At 45.1% G+C, this 13,814-nt stretch overlaps 1 protein-coding gene across 2 annotated transcripts in view; it reads left to right on the top strand.

Annotated features, from left to right (window-relative positions):
- Window positions 1-447: 447 nt before the first annotated feature.
- HECW1 (HECT, C2 and WW domain containing E3 ubiquitin protein ligase 1) overlaps window positions 448-13,814 on the top strand; it is a 266,543-nt gene continuing 253,176 nt past the window's right edge. The window contains exon 1 of one of the 2 annotated variants that reach the window (XM_079302438.1): window positions 448-740. In XM_079302438.1, coding sequence (XP_079158564.1) covers window positions 711-740 — 30 coding nt within the window. In that variant the 5' untranslated portion in view covers window positions 448-710. The remainder of the gene's footprint in view (window positions 741-13,814) is intronic. The other variant, XM_079302440.1, reaches the window with a different exon arrangement.

Here is a 13,814-nt window from a genome sequence, read left to right as displayed (position 1 = left end):
TCTCCAGGGGTTAGTCATAAACCCCTGTCCAGGAGGAGAGGCTGGCGATGGTGAAAGGCTCCCTAGGCGAGGAGACAGCTGCTAGAGCAGCAGTGCCGCCCCAGCTCTGCTCAGGTGAGCGGCGAAAAAGCTTTAATGATCACCCGGGAGGCTCTGGCGCTGGCGGGCACTTGGTGTGAGGGCGGCGGTCCCGACTTCAAGGGGCAAAGAGAAGAACACGTTGATTTTTTCCGCCTCCACGCCCGAAGCGCGGTGAGCTGGGCTGTGCGCGGTGGTGTCCCTGCGGGAGAGAGCCGGGATGCTGAGCGGGGAGGGCGGTGCGAGAGGGGCGGCCCGCGGGTGGGCTCGGCGGGCGGGCTGGGGGGCGCGGAGGGGCGGGTCGGGCCGGGCCGGGCTGGGCTGGGCTGTGCTGGGGGCCGGAGGGGCGGGCCGGGCCGGGCCGGGCCAGGCGGCGCTGCCGGGCGCCCGCCGCGGCGTGTGGGTGGCTCCAGGCGGCCGGTACCCAGCGACAGGCGGCGGGGTGGGAGGAGGCTGGCGGGGCGGAGGAAGAGGAGGAGGGAGGGAGCGCGGCGGTGCTGCGGAGCGTATCAGCCGGTGCTGGACTATGGTGCGGCTCGGCGGGGGCTGACACGCCGGCACCCCGCCCGCTCGCCCTCCCTGCCGGCTGACAGGCACGTGTGGGATGTGAGACCTGCCCTCGCCGGGGGAGCATGAGCTGTGCCCAGGCCGGCATTGTCCAGGTACGAGGGGCTGCTGCCGCCCGGCCCCGGGTGAGGGTGGTGGGGCGGGGGCGGGTGGCGCCGGCTCGCAGTGGAGAAGTGCCAGGCGGGATGGAGCTGGCAGCGGCCTCGGCTCCGGGAAAGGCCCTTCAGCCCCCGCCCGGCCGGCGGGATGCGGTGGCGGTCGCGGGTGTGCGCTGTCACCGTGCCCGGCTGCGCGGTGCCGCCTTTGTGCCTCGGCGGTCCGTGCGGGACGGGAGCCCGGCAGCGCTGCCCGGGCCGGGGGCGCTCCGGCGGGGTCGCTCTCCGGGGAGCTCCTCGGGCCCCGCTGGGGTACGGGATGAGCCGCCGGCCTGCCGGCTGAATTCCGCCGGCGACCACATAGTGTAGAATTATGACGAGCGACGTGCCGGCGGGGATTGACATCATTTGGAGATGTGGATGCACGCAGGCGGTGATAAGGAGTCCAGTGCCGAATTTTTGGTGGTTACGTCCATTTCTTGTAAAAGCAGAAGCCCCCAGTTTTGGTTCTTGGCTCCCTGACAATGCAGCAAAATTTAAAGCACGAACTGCTTTCCCCGCCTTCCCCCCCGTGCTCTGTTGCTGTTAGCCAATCTTGTGACTTCATATTTTGGTTATTACCTTGTGTTATTACGTAACTGCATTTTTTTTTTGCTAGCAATTAAATAAAATAACTTATAAGTATGTTAAGAACATTGCCCTAGCCTGTAGCATTGTCAATTGCTGCGTTTCTCATTTTGCAGCCTGCGCAGATAATGGGTTTGTACTGACATGGGCAGTACAATTCATTTTGTGTTCTCTTGCATCGTTTCCCGTGTGTTTCTCTGTAGTTGCAGAAGAAATGACTTGGCATGGGTTTAGATTTTTGCATCCTGCTGTTTGGAGCTGCAGTAGTGCCTTTTTCTTTTTTTTTTTTTTTTTTTTTTATATGCTGCACTCAGCAGAAGTGCGTAATGAGACTGTACAATAGTCAGGCTGTGCTCCTGTCCCTGTGTTTACCAGCACCACTGTCGCGTTCCGTGGGGCACCTAGCCCTGTCTGAGCAGCTATTAGGGGCAGGGTGCTGCTGTGCCAGTGGTGGCACATAGCAGGTGGTCAGCTGTGCCTTTCTGATTAGTGCTCATGCAAGGATTGCAGTTATTACAGTAATTCATTTTGGCTTGGGGATTCATTTTGAAAATTTGGATTTTCCACTAAGAAGGGATTATCATTTCTCTATGTAGTATGTGTGTTTTGTGAAGAAGTGGAGTATGGTATGTATCCTGGCTGCTCTCTCTGCTTCCCTTCTGTCTGCCTCTGAAGTGCACACCCTGTTTGGACAGCACAGGTGCAATGTTGATTTTCACTCTGGAAGCAGAAGTAGATGTAAAAGGCAGCACATGCTTAGTCAACCCACACCACTCATCCTGTCAATGCAGTCTGTCTAGTACAGGGGAAAAGGCTATGTGTTCTTACAGAGGAAATGTGGGATCTGTTTATTTGTTTGTTTCAGGAGAGTGAGCAGGGAGTTAGCTCAAACCAAAGAGTGGTTGGTCAGATTGCCAGCATTTGTGAGCGGCAAGCAGCATGTGATTTAAGGGTGGATGGCATGTTTTGTCACTTGTGTGATACTATCGCTGATGTGTTTCTGACTTAATGTGACCTGAGCTTTGGACTCCTAAACTTTTAGTATCAATCAGCTTACTCATTTGAAACTAGAGCAGGCCAGAGCGTGAACTGATCCACTCAGTGACTTTATCACAAGCTATCAAGATCTGAATGTGACAGTGATTTATTTGAAAGCAAACTGTGTACACGTGCTCAGAACATCCCAAATAATTCATCCCTAATTCATATGCTCAGTACTTGAAGTGCAAGCAATATGGTCCTTACTGTTTTACAGTAAATAACTGGCTAAGACTTGTTACTAAAGTGCATTCTTCAGTGGCTTTGTGTTTCATGTACATGGCATGCAATCTTGCATTCTTTGCCATTGTGAGATAATCCCTGTGAAACTTCGTGGAGTTCTGCACGTGCTGTGTTGTGTGCTAAGTAGTGTTCATTCAAGGTAGTGCTAGATTCTTCTCCTTGTCTCCTTTTGAATAGTCTTCTTACAAACAATGGAGTGGCTAGGAAAAACAGCAAGAGCAAAATTTAGCTTATTAGCTGCCTTTTGAAAAACTGCAAAAGATGTGGCTGTGGTATTTTAGGGAAGATTCAAATTGTGAGAGTGATGGTGTTGAACAGTTGGTGTTGGGTCAGGAGCTGCTCTAACAAAGAGGATAGGTAGCCTATGTTTTAAAGCTGTTAGATCTGTCTTGTGGAAACGGGCATTCACCTCTGAAAGATGCTTGTAAAAAACACCCAGCAAAACAGCCTCCTCATTTCCACACCAGTTGCAAAGTTCAAACAGAAGAGCTTTTAGTAATTAAAAAAGTAATTATTCCAAAATACCTTCGTTTGCGATGATAGATTTTGCCAGAGAACATAGCTTATCTTCATAATGACTTTTGATCTTTATAAGTATCTCTATGGTCCTGTGTCTTTCCCTATGTAGTTTCCTACAAAGTTAGGGATGCCCACAAAACCTGGCTTCAGCACATATAGATCATAGTGTTTGTGGGCCTGTAGAGAGAGGGAGGAGAGCTCCAGCTTTAAACAAGTGCTCTGGCTCACTCTCTCTGCTGTTGTGTAGATGGGGTCCTTGCCAGCCCGTGCCTTTGTGGATCCTGCCCCAAACAGTTCAGCTGGGTATCCATACGAACGCGTGGCTTACATGAGCGGATCATGCCTGCAGCTGCCGCAGCTTTCCAGCAGACACAGTATGAGCCATGGTTGCACTGGCAATCACCATCACCTGAGATGCTCCCTTGCCTCCAGTGGCACCTGTGCTGCCAGGATTGTTGCTGTAGCGTTGGCCTTTTCCTCAGATTGGCTTGCAGGAGCTGGAGGATGATCCTGCCCATTCGGGTTTGTGTGTCTGCCTATTAGCAGGAAAAGGAATTGTGACGCCCCCTTTTCTCCAGGATGTCTGTTGTTTGTTTACACTCAGCCGCTTTCTCGGTTTTGGCAATAAGGAGATGAGTCAGTTTTGCTTCTGTTTAAGGCTTTTTTCACCCATTTCTCCTGTAAAATTTTGTGTGCTGTTGTGATTCTGCAGTGGCTGAATGGCAGATACTGCAGGCATTTGGTTTAATTCCTTAGAAGTGTATCTCTATTTGCCTTAGATATCATGCCCATTAATTCTAATAAAGCTTAAAATGGACTAGATTTTATGCACTTACATATTTGTCCTGAAACACAGCAATACTTTGTTTTCTTCTGGTGATCTCAGAAGGATGGGGGTTGTGCTACTCAGAAAAAAAATAAAAGTGCAGCCAGTAGCAAAGGACAAGATAAGATGGACACCCAGTTTAGTTGATTTTTTTCTAGCTGAGATTTGAGGCCAGCAAGATGCTTAGAATTAATTAAGAAGAAATGGCAAGATTCTTTGATGCAGGGAGCCCAGGGTTATTTTCCTTACAGTTAATGAATGGTGGCTAAGCAGCTTTATAATGGGCTTGTGAGTCAGTCTTGGCCTTTTTTGATGAGCTGTGTCTCGCCAGGGTATCCCATCATTAGCTCTGAAGTAGGAAGTTTAGGTTCTTCAAGCAGGGCTCTTTAGGAGGCGCTGGGACTGTCCCTTGGCGAGGTGGTGTCCTCGGTCTCAGATGTTTGTTGAAATGGACCAGAAAGACTAGTCCAAACTACAGGTGAAATGGGCTGTTGTCCCGGGCAGCAGACTGCTGGGGGCAAGTGGCTGGCTGTGGACTGCTTTTGCTTTTGCAACAGGGAGGAGCAGGGTTGAAGCAGAGCAGCAGCTGAGCCCCAAGCAGGGTTCCCTTGCTGCAGTACCTGTTGCAGCTCCCATTTGTCCTCTTCCTCCAGCGGTGGTGGCAACAGAAACCTCTGCCAGCTCCTCAGAGCTCTCCTTCCCCCACCTTTCCGCTTACAGTCTCACCCTCCTTTTCCATGAGTTCAAACAGCCTTAGCTTGATCCCAGCTCCTCATCTTTTTGTCCAGAGCATTGCCTGTAATGCAGATGAACAGTGAGATGGCTTGGGAGCTGGGGGTGGAGTGATACGGCAAGCCGTTTCTTCGAGATCTGGAAACGGGGAATCCCTGGTGCTTGTGTTTGGAATATCGAAGTCGGTGATCAGCGCCGTGTTCCCCAGGGAATCGCTGTGCTTCATTGTATTGCAAAGTTCTCTGAGGACGCAGCAGCGCAGGCAGCGTTCCCTTGCTGCAGAGCAGAAGGTCTGTGGGAGAGTGAGTGTGCACAGCAGTCAGCAAGCCTATTATTGAGACCTACGCTGAGGTTTCATTTTATGCATTTAGCAAAACAAGCTTGCTCTCTCATACTTTCCAGATATTTTTATATTTCTCTGCAGATGCTTGTAGAACACCAACATTTGTTTGATTTCAAGCTTGAATTAAAATTCCCAACCAATGTCTGGAGTCAAAACCAAAAAGTCAAGTATTTATCCCAGAATTAAAATCCATTTAAATTTGAGAGTTGTTAACCCATTCAATAGCAATGAAGTATAGAATCCCTTGGACTGAATCATTTGTGTTTAAAATGGAACATGCTCTAAAAATAAATGGTAATTGCTTCAATGTAGTCAATATGAAATTTAGAGATGATTGACAGAGTGATTTGTCATCCATCTCCACAGCAGGAGTCATCTGGGAAGTCTATGATGTTAAACGCATTTGTTTCTATTAGCACTTTTTAAAGTATTTTTGTTAATGAACTCTTGAACACCAGGACTAAAATATGTCATGTGGTATAATTAATTTTTCCATTTCATAGGAAAATGTGTGCCATGTGCACCTTCAATTACCAAATCAGGTTGCTCAGGTCCTGAAATGTGTGGTTCAATAGGACAGGTTTTTTTTTAAAGAAGCAGGAGCTTGCTGTACTTCTGGTGCCAACAAAATGCTTTCACACATCTCCATGTAAAATTTAGGATGTCATCCTGGAAGCTGGGGAAGATCTGATGTTGTGCTATTCAGTGTATACAGAGAGGAGGACTGGTTAGGAATAACTCTCTGAAACATGCGTAAGCAGAAGAGGTGGAGCAGGAAATTGTCTGCTTTTTTTAAGGGTAGAAGAAGAGCAAAGAGGAGGGGGAAATGTTTGATGAGATGGTCAAACAAGTCATTATTTGCTATGTGCTGGTGAAGTGCCAGAGTGCTTTTTGTATGGAGCAGACATGGGACAAGGAGCTGCTCTCTGGATCTTAGGAGATGCCATGACTTTTCTTCCTCCCCAAAACAAACTGTCCTGCCAAAATCTGTCTCTTTGGCACCCTGTAGATTGCAGATTGTACAGGCTTTGCTAAGCAAGGTAAGAAGCCATGAAGTTGGGGCTAATCTAGCTTTGCATGTGAACTCTATACCTGTTACAAGGTGCTTACTTACTGAATTATTTGAAAGTCAGTTCTTCCAGCTGCATGCAGTAACTCAGGTGTGTGGGGCTACCTTTCTGGGCAGCTGGGCACTCTTACAAGTGCTTGACAAATTACTGGGATGAATGTGATCATCTGATGTCCCAAGCTGGGCAACTTGCTGCTTTTCTTTTGGAATCTTTCAAGACTGATAGTGTCATTAAAGTAGGAGATACTGATTTATTGCAAGGTCTTAATGCTGCCTTGGGAGAAATTTAATTTGGAGTTGATGTTTTAATGCAGAACATCGAACAAGTATTGGGTTATTGTCAGTTGTCTTTAATGATGTGTTAAAAAAAGCCATGTGAGAGACACTAAGATTTTTAATTAAAAAAAATAAATACACTTTTCTTCAATGAAGTATCTTTCATGTGCAACTGCATGGTGGCCTTAAGAAGACAAAGAAAATACCAGATTTACTCTCTGAAGCTGCATCTTCATTTAAATAGCAAAGTTTAATTGCCACATGCTTAACCATTAAGAGTGGGGTAAGCGGATGAAATATTTAATCTTAGAGTCAGAACTCACATTTCCAATATGATGCTGTTTGAGACTCATGAAATGCCCAGTAGCCATATAGGTTGTCTCCTATCCTTGGCTGCAGGTCTGTGAAAGCTGTGTAGAGATAAGGAGTAAGGTCTTTCCATGAACTCTAAATTTGAATAATTTGACTGCACCATGCTGTCAATTGGTAGCCAACATGAAGTCATGATTCAGAAATATCACATACATAGCCTGAGTCAGAGGCAAGCCATGATAAAGTGTTACTGAGTTTGGTTTAAGAGTGAGCAATGCTCCCTCTAGTTATTTGGAACTTTTCTTGATGAAAGGCAGTGGTGCAAGGCCTCTGGTGATTTATTTATTTATTTTACAGAACTGAGTGTCATAGGGAAGCTTGCTGCTTCCTGTGCCAGCGTGAAGCACTGACATTTCTTTCTCATTACTTGAGCAGCAAGCTAAAGCAGAAACAGCCATAGAAATTACTAGCCAGACCAGGTATTAAGGACTAATGAGCTGAACTATATTTTCTCCTCTACTTCTTAGGCTAGAAAATTATTTCAGTAGAGAAACACATGGTCCTATGCTAGGACCCTTTCCATGAGCGAACACTTTGGTGGTTTATGAGAGTCAGCTATCTGATTTACTTTCTTTTTTTGTTTCTGCTTCTTAATGTTCCTTAAGGATTTTGCTTTGTGTGAGAAATCACCTACTTTTTATGTGAACAAAGCTCCCATTAAAGAATAAGATTTCTCACCTGACAAAAGGCAGCAGTTCTTATGTTGGTCAGGAAACTGCATCCTGGTGTAGAACATTACCCACTCTTGAAATTGGACTTTGCCTTTCATGCTCCTCAGAACTGTCACTCTTAAAGAATCCTCTTGGCAGATTTTCAAAGACTCACTCTCTGTACATGTGCTTTCATTCTCTGATAGTCTGTTCTCCCTCTTCAACCTTCCCCCTGCTCAAGAACCAAGTGATTGTAAAGTACTGTTCTTTGCATTACAGTTTGCTGCACAGGTGGCATTGGTCATGCAATTTTATGTTTCAGACAATTAAAACATGTTTAATAACTCAGATTAATTCTTCACACCCAGTAACATGATATAGGCTAAAACCTTAGTATGTGTATTTCAGCAGTTATATTAAGCCATTTAATTAAAATCATGTATCACCTAATTTTAAGTCTCTGAGTCCTTGTATATTGCTAACTTTTACGTGGTGCAGAAAGGATGCTTGCTTATCATGAAGCTGCTTAGGGCAATTTGCAAATTAGGTTTTACTGTTGCTGGGCAGGGAATGAAAATTTTGGGATGTGGGAACAAAATCACAGGCAAGAAATGCAGCAAAACTGTAGCAAATGTGTGGTAAAGTGTTCTGGGTTCCTCCGTGTGTTCAGTTTGCCAGTTGAGTTACTGAGGTTTGTCTAGAGATGGAGCCTACAGCAGGGTGGAAGACAGCATCTTCTAGAAAAGGAATCTAAGGAGCAGCTGCTTGACTTGCTTGTTGGAGCCACATGGTAATTTTTTTTTACATGTCAGCTATATTGTCTTATCCATCTTGGAAGGTCATCAGAAGCCCAGAGAAGTTGCTACAGAACTTCTAGAAAGGGGCAGGCTGCCCTCATGCCCCCTTTCCCTTTCCCTATTCCTTTCCCAACCCCCACTGTCTGCAAAGGTGACTTTTTGAAGTTTGGAATAGGAGTAGTGGCTCAGGCCAGGCTCCCTGTGGGGGTGTTTCAACCCTGCACCATCACGATCTTTCAAAAAACCCCTAAAAATGTCTAAAGCTCGGGGTGGAAATGAGTAACAATTTCCCAAACGATAGTAGAGAAAGAAGTTGGTTGATTGCAGAAAAAGGATGATGTAGGGCTGCAGGGGAGAGGTTTTGTGTTGAGACCTCTGTTTGGAGTGAGAATCGAAATGTTTCTGGTAGAGCCTTGCTTCTGTAAAATATTTTGGTTGAATAGTTCATATAAGAATGATTTTCTAATGGTTATAAAATGTGGATTTTGTACATATGTGTATGAATTATTTGTTGGGAAAATACGAGTCTGAGGTTTGGTCTCCAAGTTAAATATATGCCTGGTTTGACCTATTTTTTCCCAACCTAATTCTGCCAGTGCTGTGTGTGCACGCGTGATGTTTCCTGCTGAGGGAGTCCTGCTGACCTTAGAGACACAAGGCACCTTAGGAAAGCTGGTGCATAAGTGGTGGTAGTGGTAGTAGGCTCAGGGTTTGCATAAGATGGGCTGTCAAGCTGGCTTAGCAAGGGGAAGATGTGAAATAGGGTGTTTGAGGAGGAGTCTGATTTAACAACACATTGTCTGGCAGTGCAGGAAAGGGTCATTGTGAATAATATGCTTGGCTGACTGGTGACCTTCTCACAATAGGTCTGAGAGATGGACAGGAGATCAGTCTGCTTGATGGCCTCCTAATAACTCACTGAAAACCCAGTTCATCTGCTTTAGCTACCTGGACCAAAAAGGATAAAAATGCAGCATTGCTAATCTAAATAATCCTTGTGGGACCACAAGGGGACATCCACATACTGAAATGAAAAGTGATAAGGGGGCCTTAAGCAAATGAAGATCTAAGCTGCTAAGTGTTCATGGCATATCCTGAGCTTACTAGCTTATATCCAGGACACTGTAGCCATGTTTCGTGCAGTGCTGCACCAAAAAAAGAGGCATGACAGATTATCTTGAGTTGGCCGTGTGCGACTAGTATGTGCAGCACTCTGCTGTCCCCAGGGCTTTTATTCCCTGTGTAATGAAGGCAAAAATAGCTTGCTGCATCTCTGCCCCCCTCAGTGTCATTGTGCCCTGGGTTAAGTGCAAAATTGTCAACAGTGCCTGAAGGGAGGCAGGTTCCTAAAAGCAGGAACTCCAGAACTGCTGTGTTGGGTAAGGCGTGGTGTTCAGGGAGGAGCTGCCCTCCCCAGGGAGGGTGTTACTATTTCTCTCGTAACTGATATAGATCTAGGACTTAGATCTGTGTCTTTCCAGGAATGTGTCCTAACAGGCAGGGAGCTTCTCTAAGTGTGTGTGAGTATGGGACGTGCTTTACATGCATCTGGCCAAAGTTATATTTACATGGAAGATTTGAAGATTGATTGAGCCCGAGAGCAAGAGGGAGCATAATTCTGCTTTAAAGGGTAGAGGTGGGGGGATTATGTGTGCCTTTGCCAAGAGCTGGTTCCAGTATTTTATATGCAGAGTAGCATGTAGGTTGTCAAGACTGGTGTTTCTGCGATGCACAGGAGCAGAACACGAGATTCCTGAATCCTCTTATGCTGGGAGCAGGGCTGAGTAGCACTGAGTATCATTTTCAACTTCAATGCCTAAATTTTGCGTAAGCCCCGTTCTTTTGATCTGGCCCAGAATATCTATGTTCAGTCTTGGTCTTCTGAACAGTTTTTATTCATGCCTCAGTGATGCATCCAGTGGGAATTTGCATGTTCATTTCGCTTGTTTTATGCCAGTGGAATCCTGGTAGCTAGTGGTGAATATGAAAGCTTTCAAATATGAATTCCCATGTAATAGGATACTGATGTAATTCAGTCAGAGCTTTGATAAGCTGCATATCATATGTGGTAACCTCAGAGGATGTTGGATCAGAGCGTAGAAAGTTGTTGGGCTCACCTCTAAGTGTGAGCGAAAAGATGAAGGTGAGAGATTACAGAGATATGCTTTCCAGGTGTACCACTCAGCCAAAACCATTGTTTTTCCATAACTACTTTCCTTGATTCTCTGTTCATGGATTCTCATAGATGGTAGAATGGGAGACTTTGTAGCTGCAGAGGTCTCAGATGGACTTCATGCCAATTGAGGATTTCTCATTAAAGGAACATAGTTAAAACCACAGCTCAAGATGAATGAACAAAAAAAGTTTTCTCCCTCTGGGAGCTTTTAAGGGTTTTTTTTTTTGTTTGTTTGTTTGCTTGTTTCCCCACGCATGTGTTTTTAAAAGGAAGAAGGAGGTAAAAAATTTTTTCAGCCGAAGTCAGCAGGCACATTCTGCATCTGCTAGAGGTAGCAAGTCTTCTGCATAATGAACCATTTTTATGTAATTGCTGTGAAGGAAAAAAAATAGCCCTGTTTTATAGCAGGGAGGGCTGGCATTGAGAAGACTTTTTCATAGACTGCTAACCAATTCTGATGTTCCTCCTCTTGCTGTAGTTCACATCCCTGCAGTGCTGTCCTGCTGGCCTTGCCCAACTTCAGGTGTGGTTCAGGAGCTTGGGCCAGCCCTTGGCAGCCCTGCTGAATGCTGAGTCACAGGGAAGAGATGGAGATACAAGTAGTACTCAGATGCAGCACTGGTGAATTATTTGCTGGACACTAGAGACCCCCACAAATCACAAGCAAGTCATGAGTTGTTGATCAAGATTGATGATATAATTATGATACTAATTTTCTGACAGATAGCTGCTTGAGTAAAGAGCTGAATTTGTCACCATGTGAGGTACCGTGAGGCTACCAAACCTCTTCAACCCCACCCATCCCCCAAATGCCATGTATTTTCATTTGCAGGTATTTTGGGGGAATATGTGTCATTTATGTGTAGACATTGCATCACCCTTGCTTTGATGACTCTTTGCTTTGGAGTCTCTCACTCCCAGTTAAGACAGGTGACCTGGCAGGAGCAAATCCAATACACTGTGAACATGCAGTATAATTATCTTCTTGCAGTAGTTCTGGAGCATGCATGTGTGGGAGGAGGGGAGGCATATTAAGCAGTGAAGCTGCATGAAAATTTGCCAGTGGAACAGTTTTCTGTCAAAAAAAAATGCTGTTTTAAACAGAATCAAAATGTTCCACATGAGAATGTGTTTGTACTGCAGCTGGCAACTGTTCAGAGGATCTGGAGCCCTGCAGCCTTGTTTAATGATCAGATCCAGTTGGGAGAGATCAGACATGGAGGTGTGGCAAGGTGGTGGTTGTTGTTGTGTTTCAGCTGTAAAGAAAACTTCAAAATACTTCGATTTCCCACAGTGCAGAGAATGAGCCTTGACCTACTCTGCCATTTCTTAATACAGCCCTTTCTTGAATATTATCTCTGATCTCCAGCACACATCATTAAAGCGCTGTGCTATTGTATTTACTTCGTGGAAGCCTGGGGCCCATCTCTCTGCTTGTGCCAAGTTCATTTAAGTCACTGATCTTTCACTAGGGATACATTTGGCCCATGAGGTCTTAAAATAACTGTGGAAATATTCACTGCATATTTATGGGACAGAGACCACACAGATTTCTCAGTTTGCAGTTTTCTAACACTTGTGCACTGGAGAACAACAACACATCAATGAGGGAAACCAGTCTCCTAAAGATACGCAGTTGCTTTTGGCTTGACAAGATCACCTTGAAAGGGGTCCCTGCTCCCTTTTTTTATGAAATTTTCCCATTTAGATTCAAATGTTATGCTAGTAAGTTTCTCTTTTTTTCCCTCCTGACACTGCTAGGAGCAATTTTTTTTTCTCATTATCTCTACTTCCTTCCACCTCACAAACATCTTTTTTATAGCTGTTTGAGCCTGTGTTTGGGCTTTCAAACATCTGGTGCAAACTAAGTATAGTGCTACTGTTTGGGCCCTCCTGGTTTCAGTGGTATTGGGATCTTCTTATTTTTGTTTGCAAAAACTGTATTTTGACACAGTGGGGCTGTCTTAAGGTATAGCAAAGGCAAACTCTCTCACCAGTTTGTTCAAAAGGGTCCTCATCAAGGAGACAAATGTCCCATTTTGGCTTCCCTTCTCTTGCGGTTGTCAAACCAGTCATTAGTACAATGGACAGAAAAATCATGGCTTCAAATAAAACCTCAGGCTTTTGTGGTGATCTGTCTTATTCCTGCAAAGACCTTTATTGTTTGCCTCATGGGTTGCTCTGGTATGTTGAAGACCATCCTCCAGTTGTTTAGTCTGGCAAAACGTGAATGTGGGAAATGCATTTCTTTAGTGTGTCAATATATTTGTTTTACAGTTGAGCAGTTCCTTGTTCAGAGCATGCTGCTCAACAAGAGCAGATTTGTTGTTCTTAAGATGAAGAAAGAGACAGTAAATTTTTTTTTTTATATATCTTGAGATTATTTTTGATTCTGTTTAGTCAACAAATTTCTTGTGCTTGTTTGGTAGCACTTGCTTTGCATCTTGTGTGTGCAGTTACCTTTCAGTCTTCCCCTGGCCTGGCACCTCTTCTGCTGGATGGTGGGTTGGAGGGTCTCTCTGCCATGCCACTGGTTCCCTGGTCAAGCTACTCGCATAGCAGAAGGCAGAGCTAATCTTGAAGTGCGCTGTAAGCTGGACAGAACTTGGAAGTGTCAAACTTTTAATCCATTGACAGATGAAGCAAAAGTGAATTAGCAGAAGCTTTATCACTGTGCTTAGTGTTTTTCAGTACTTAGTCTTTTTCTGACTTTTTTTGAGGCTGAGTATGGATAGCCAAGTGTATATGTAGAAAAAATATTTTCAAGAGTTCATTCCCTTTCCTTAGAGGTATTCTGCTGTCCATGAACAAAAATGGAAATCTTTCAGCGATCCTTGTCATGCTCTGCCACAAATACTTAGCCATTTTCAGTTTATTGACCCAAAATTTTCAGGTACTAAATATTTTTCTAGCAGGGATGTGATCTCCCATAGGAATTTTATGTCAAATCTGTCATCCAATTACCTATGTAGCCTGCATTCTTCAGGCCTCACAGTTGTTGGGGTTTTTTTTCTTTCTTCGTTAATGTTTTTTTCTTAAAGAGAATTTTCTGTATTGCAGTCTGTGCCCATTGCCTCTGGTGCTATCACTGGTCACCACTAAGAAGAGCTTTGCTCAGTCTGCCTCACTCCATCCCACCAGCTATTTATGCACATTGATAAGATGGCCTTTGAGCCTTTTCTTCTCCAGGCTAAATAATCCCAGTGCATCCTTCTGCTTCTCTAGTCACTCTTTTCTTCATGTTAGTCATTCCCTTGGGTCAGGACATGCATTTGTGTGCCTGCTTGGAGAGCTGTGTCAGGGAAGTGACCCGGGTTAGAAGTAACCAGCTATTTTATGCTGTGTGCTTTTAACCTAGAGTGAGGTCTGCCTGGCTGCTCTGTGAAGGCTTGTGGCAGTGCAAGCA

Source organism: Erithacus rubecula (genome assembly GCF_903797595.1).
Source record: "Erithacus rubecula genome assembly, chromosome: 3".
NCBI classification, from domain to species: Eukaryota; Metazoa; Chordata; class Aves; order Passeriformes; family Muscicapidae; genus Erithacus; species Erithacus rubecula.
This window is presented reverse-complemented; position numbering and strand designations above follow the sequence as displayed.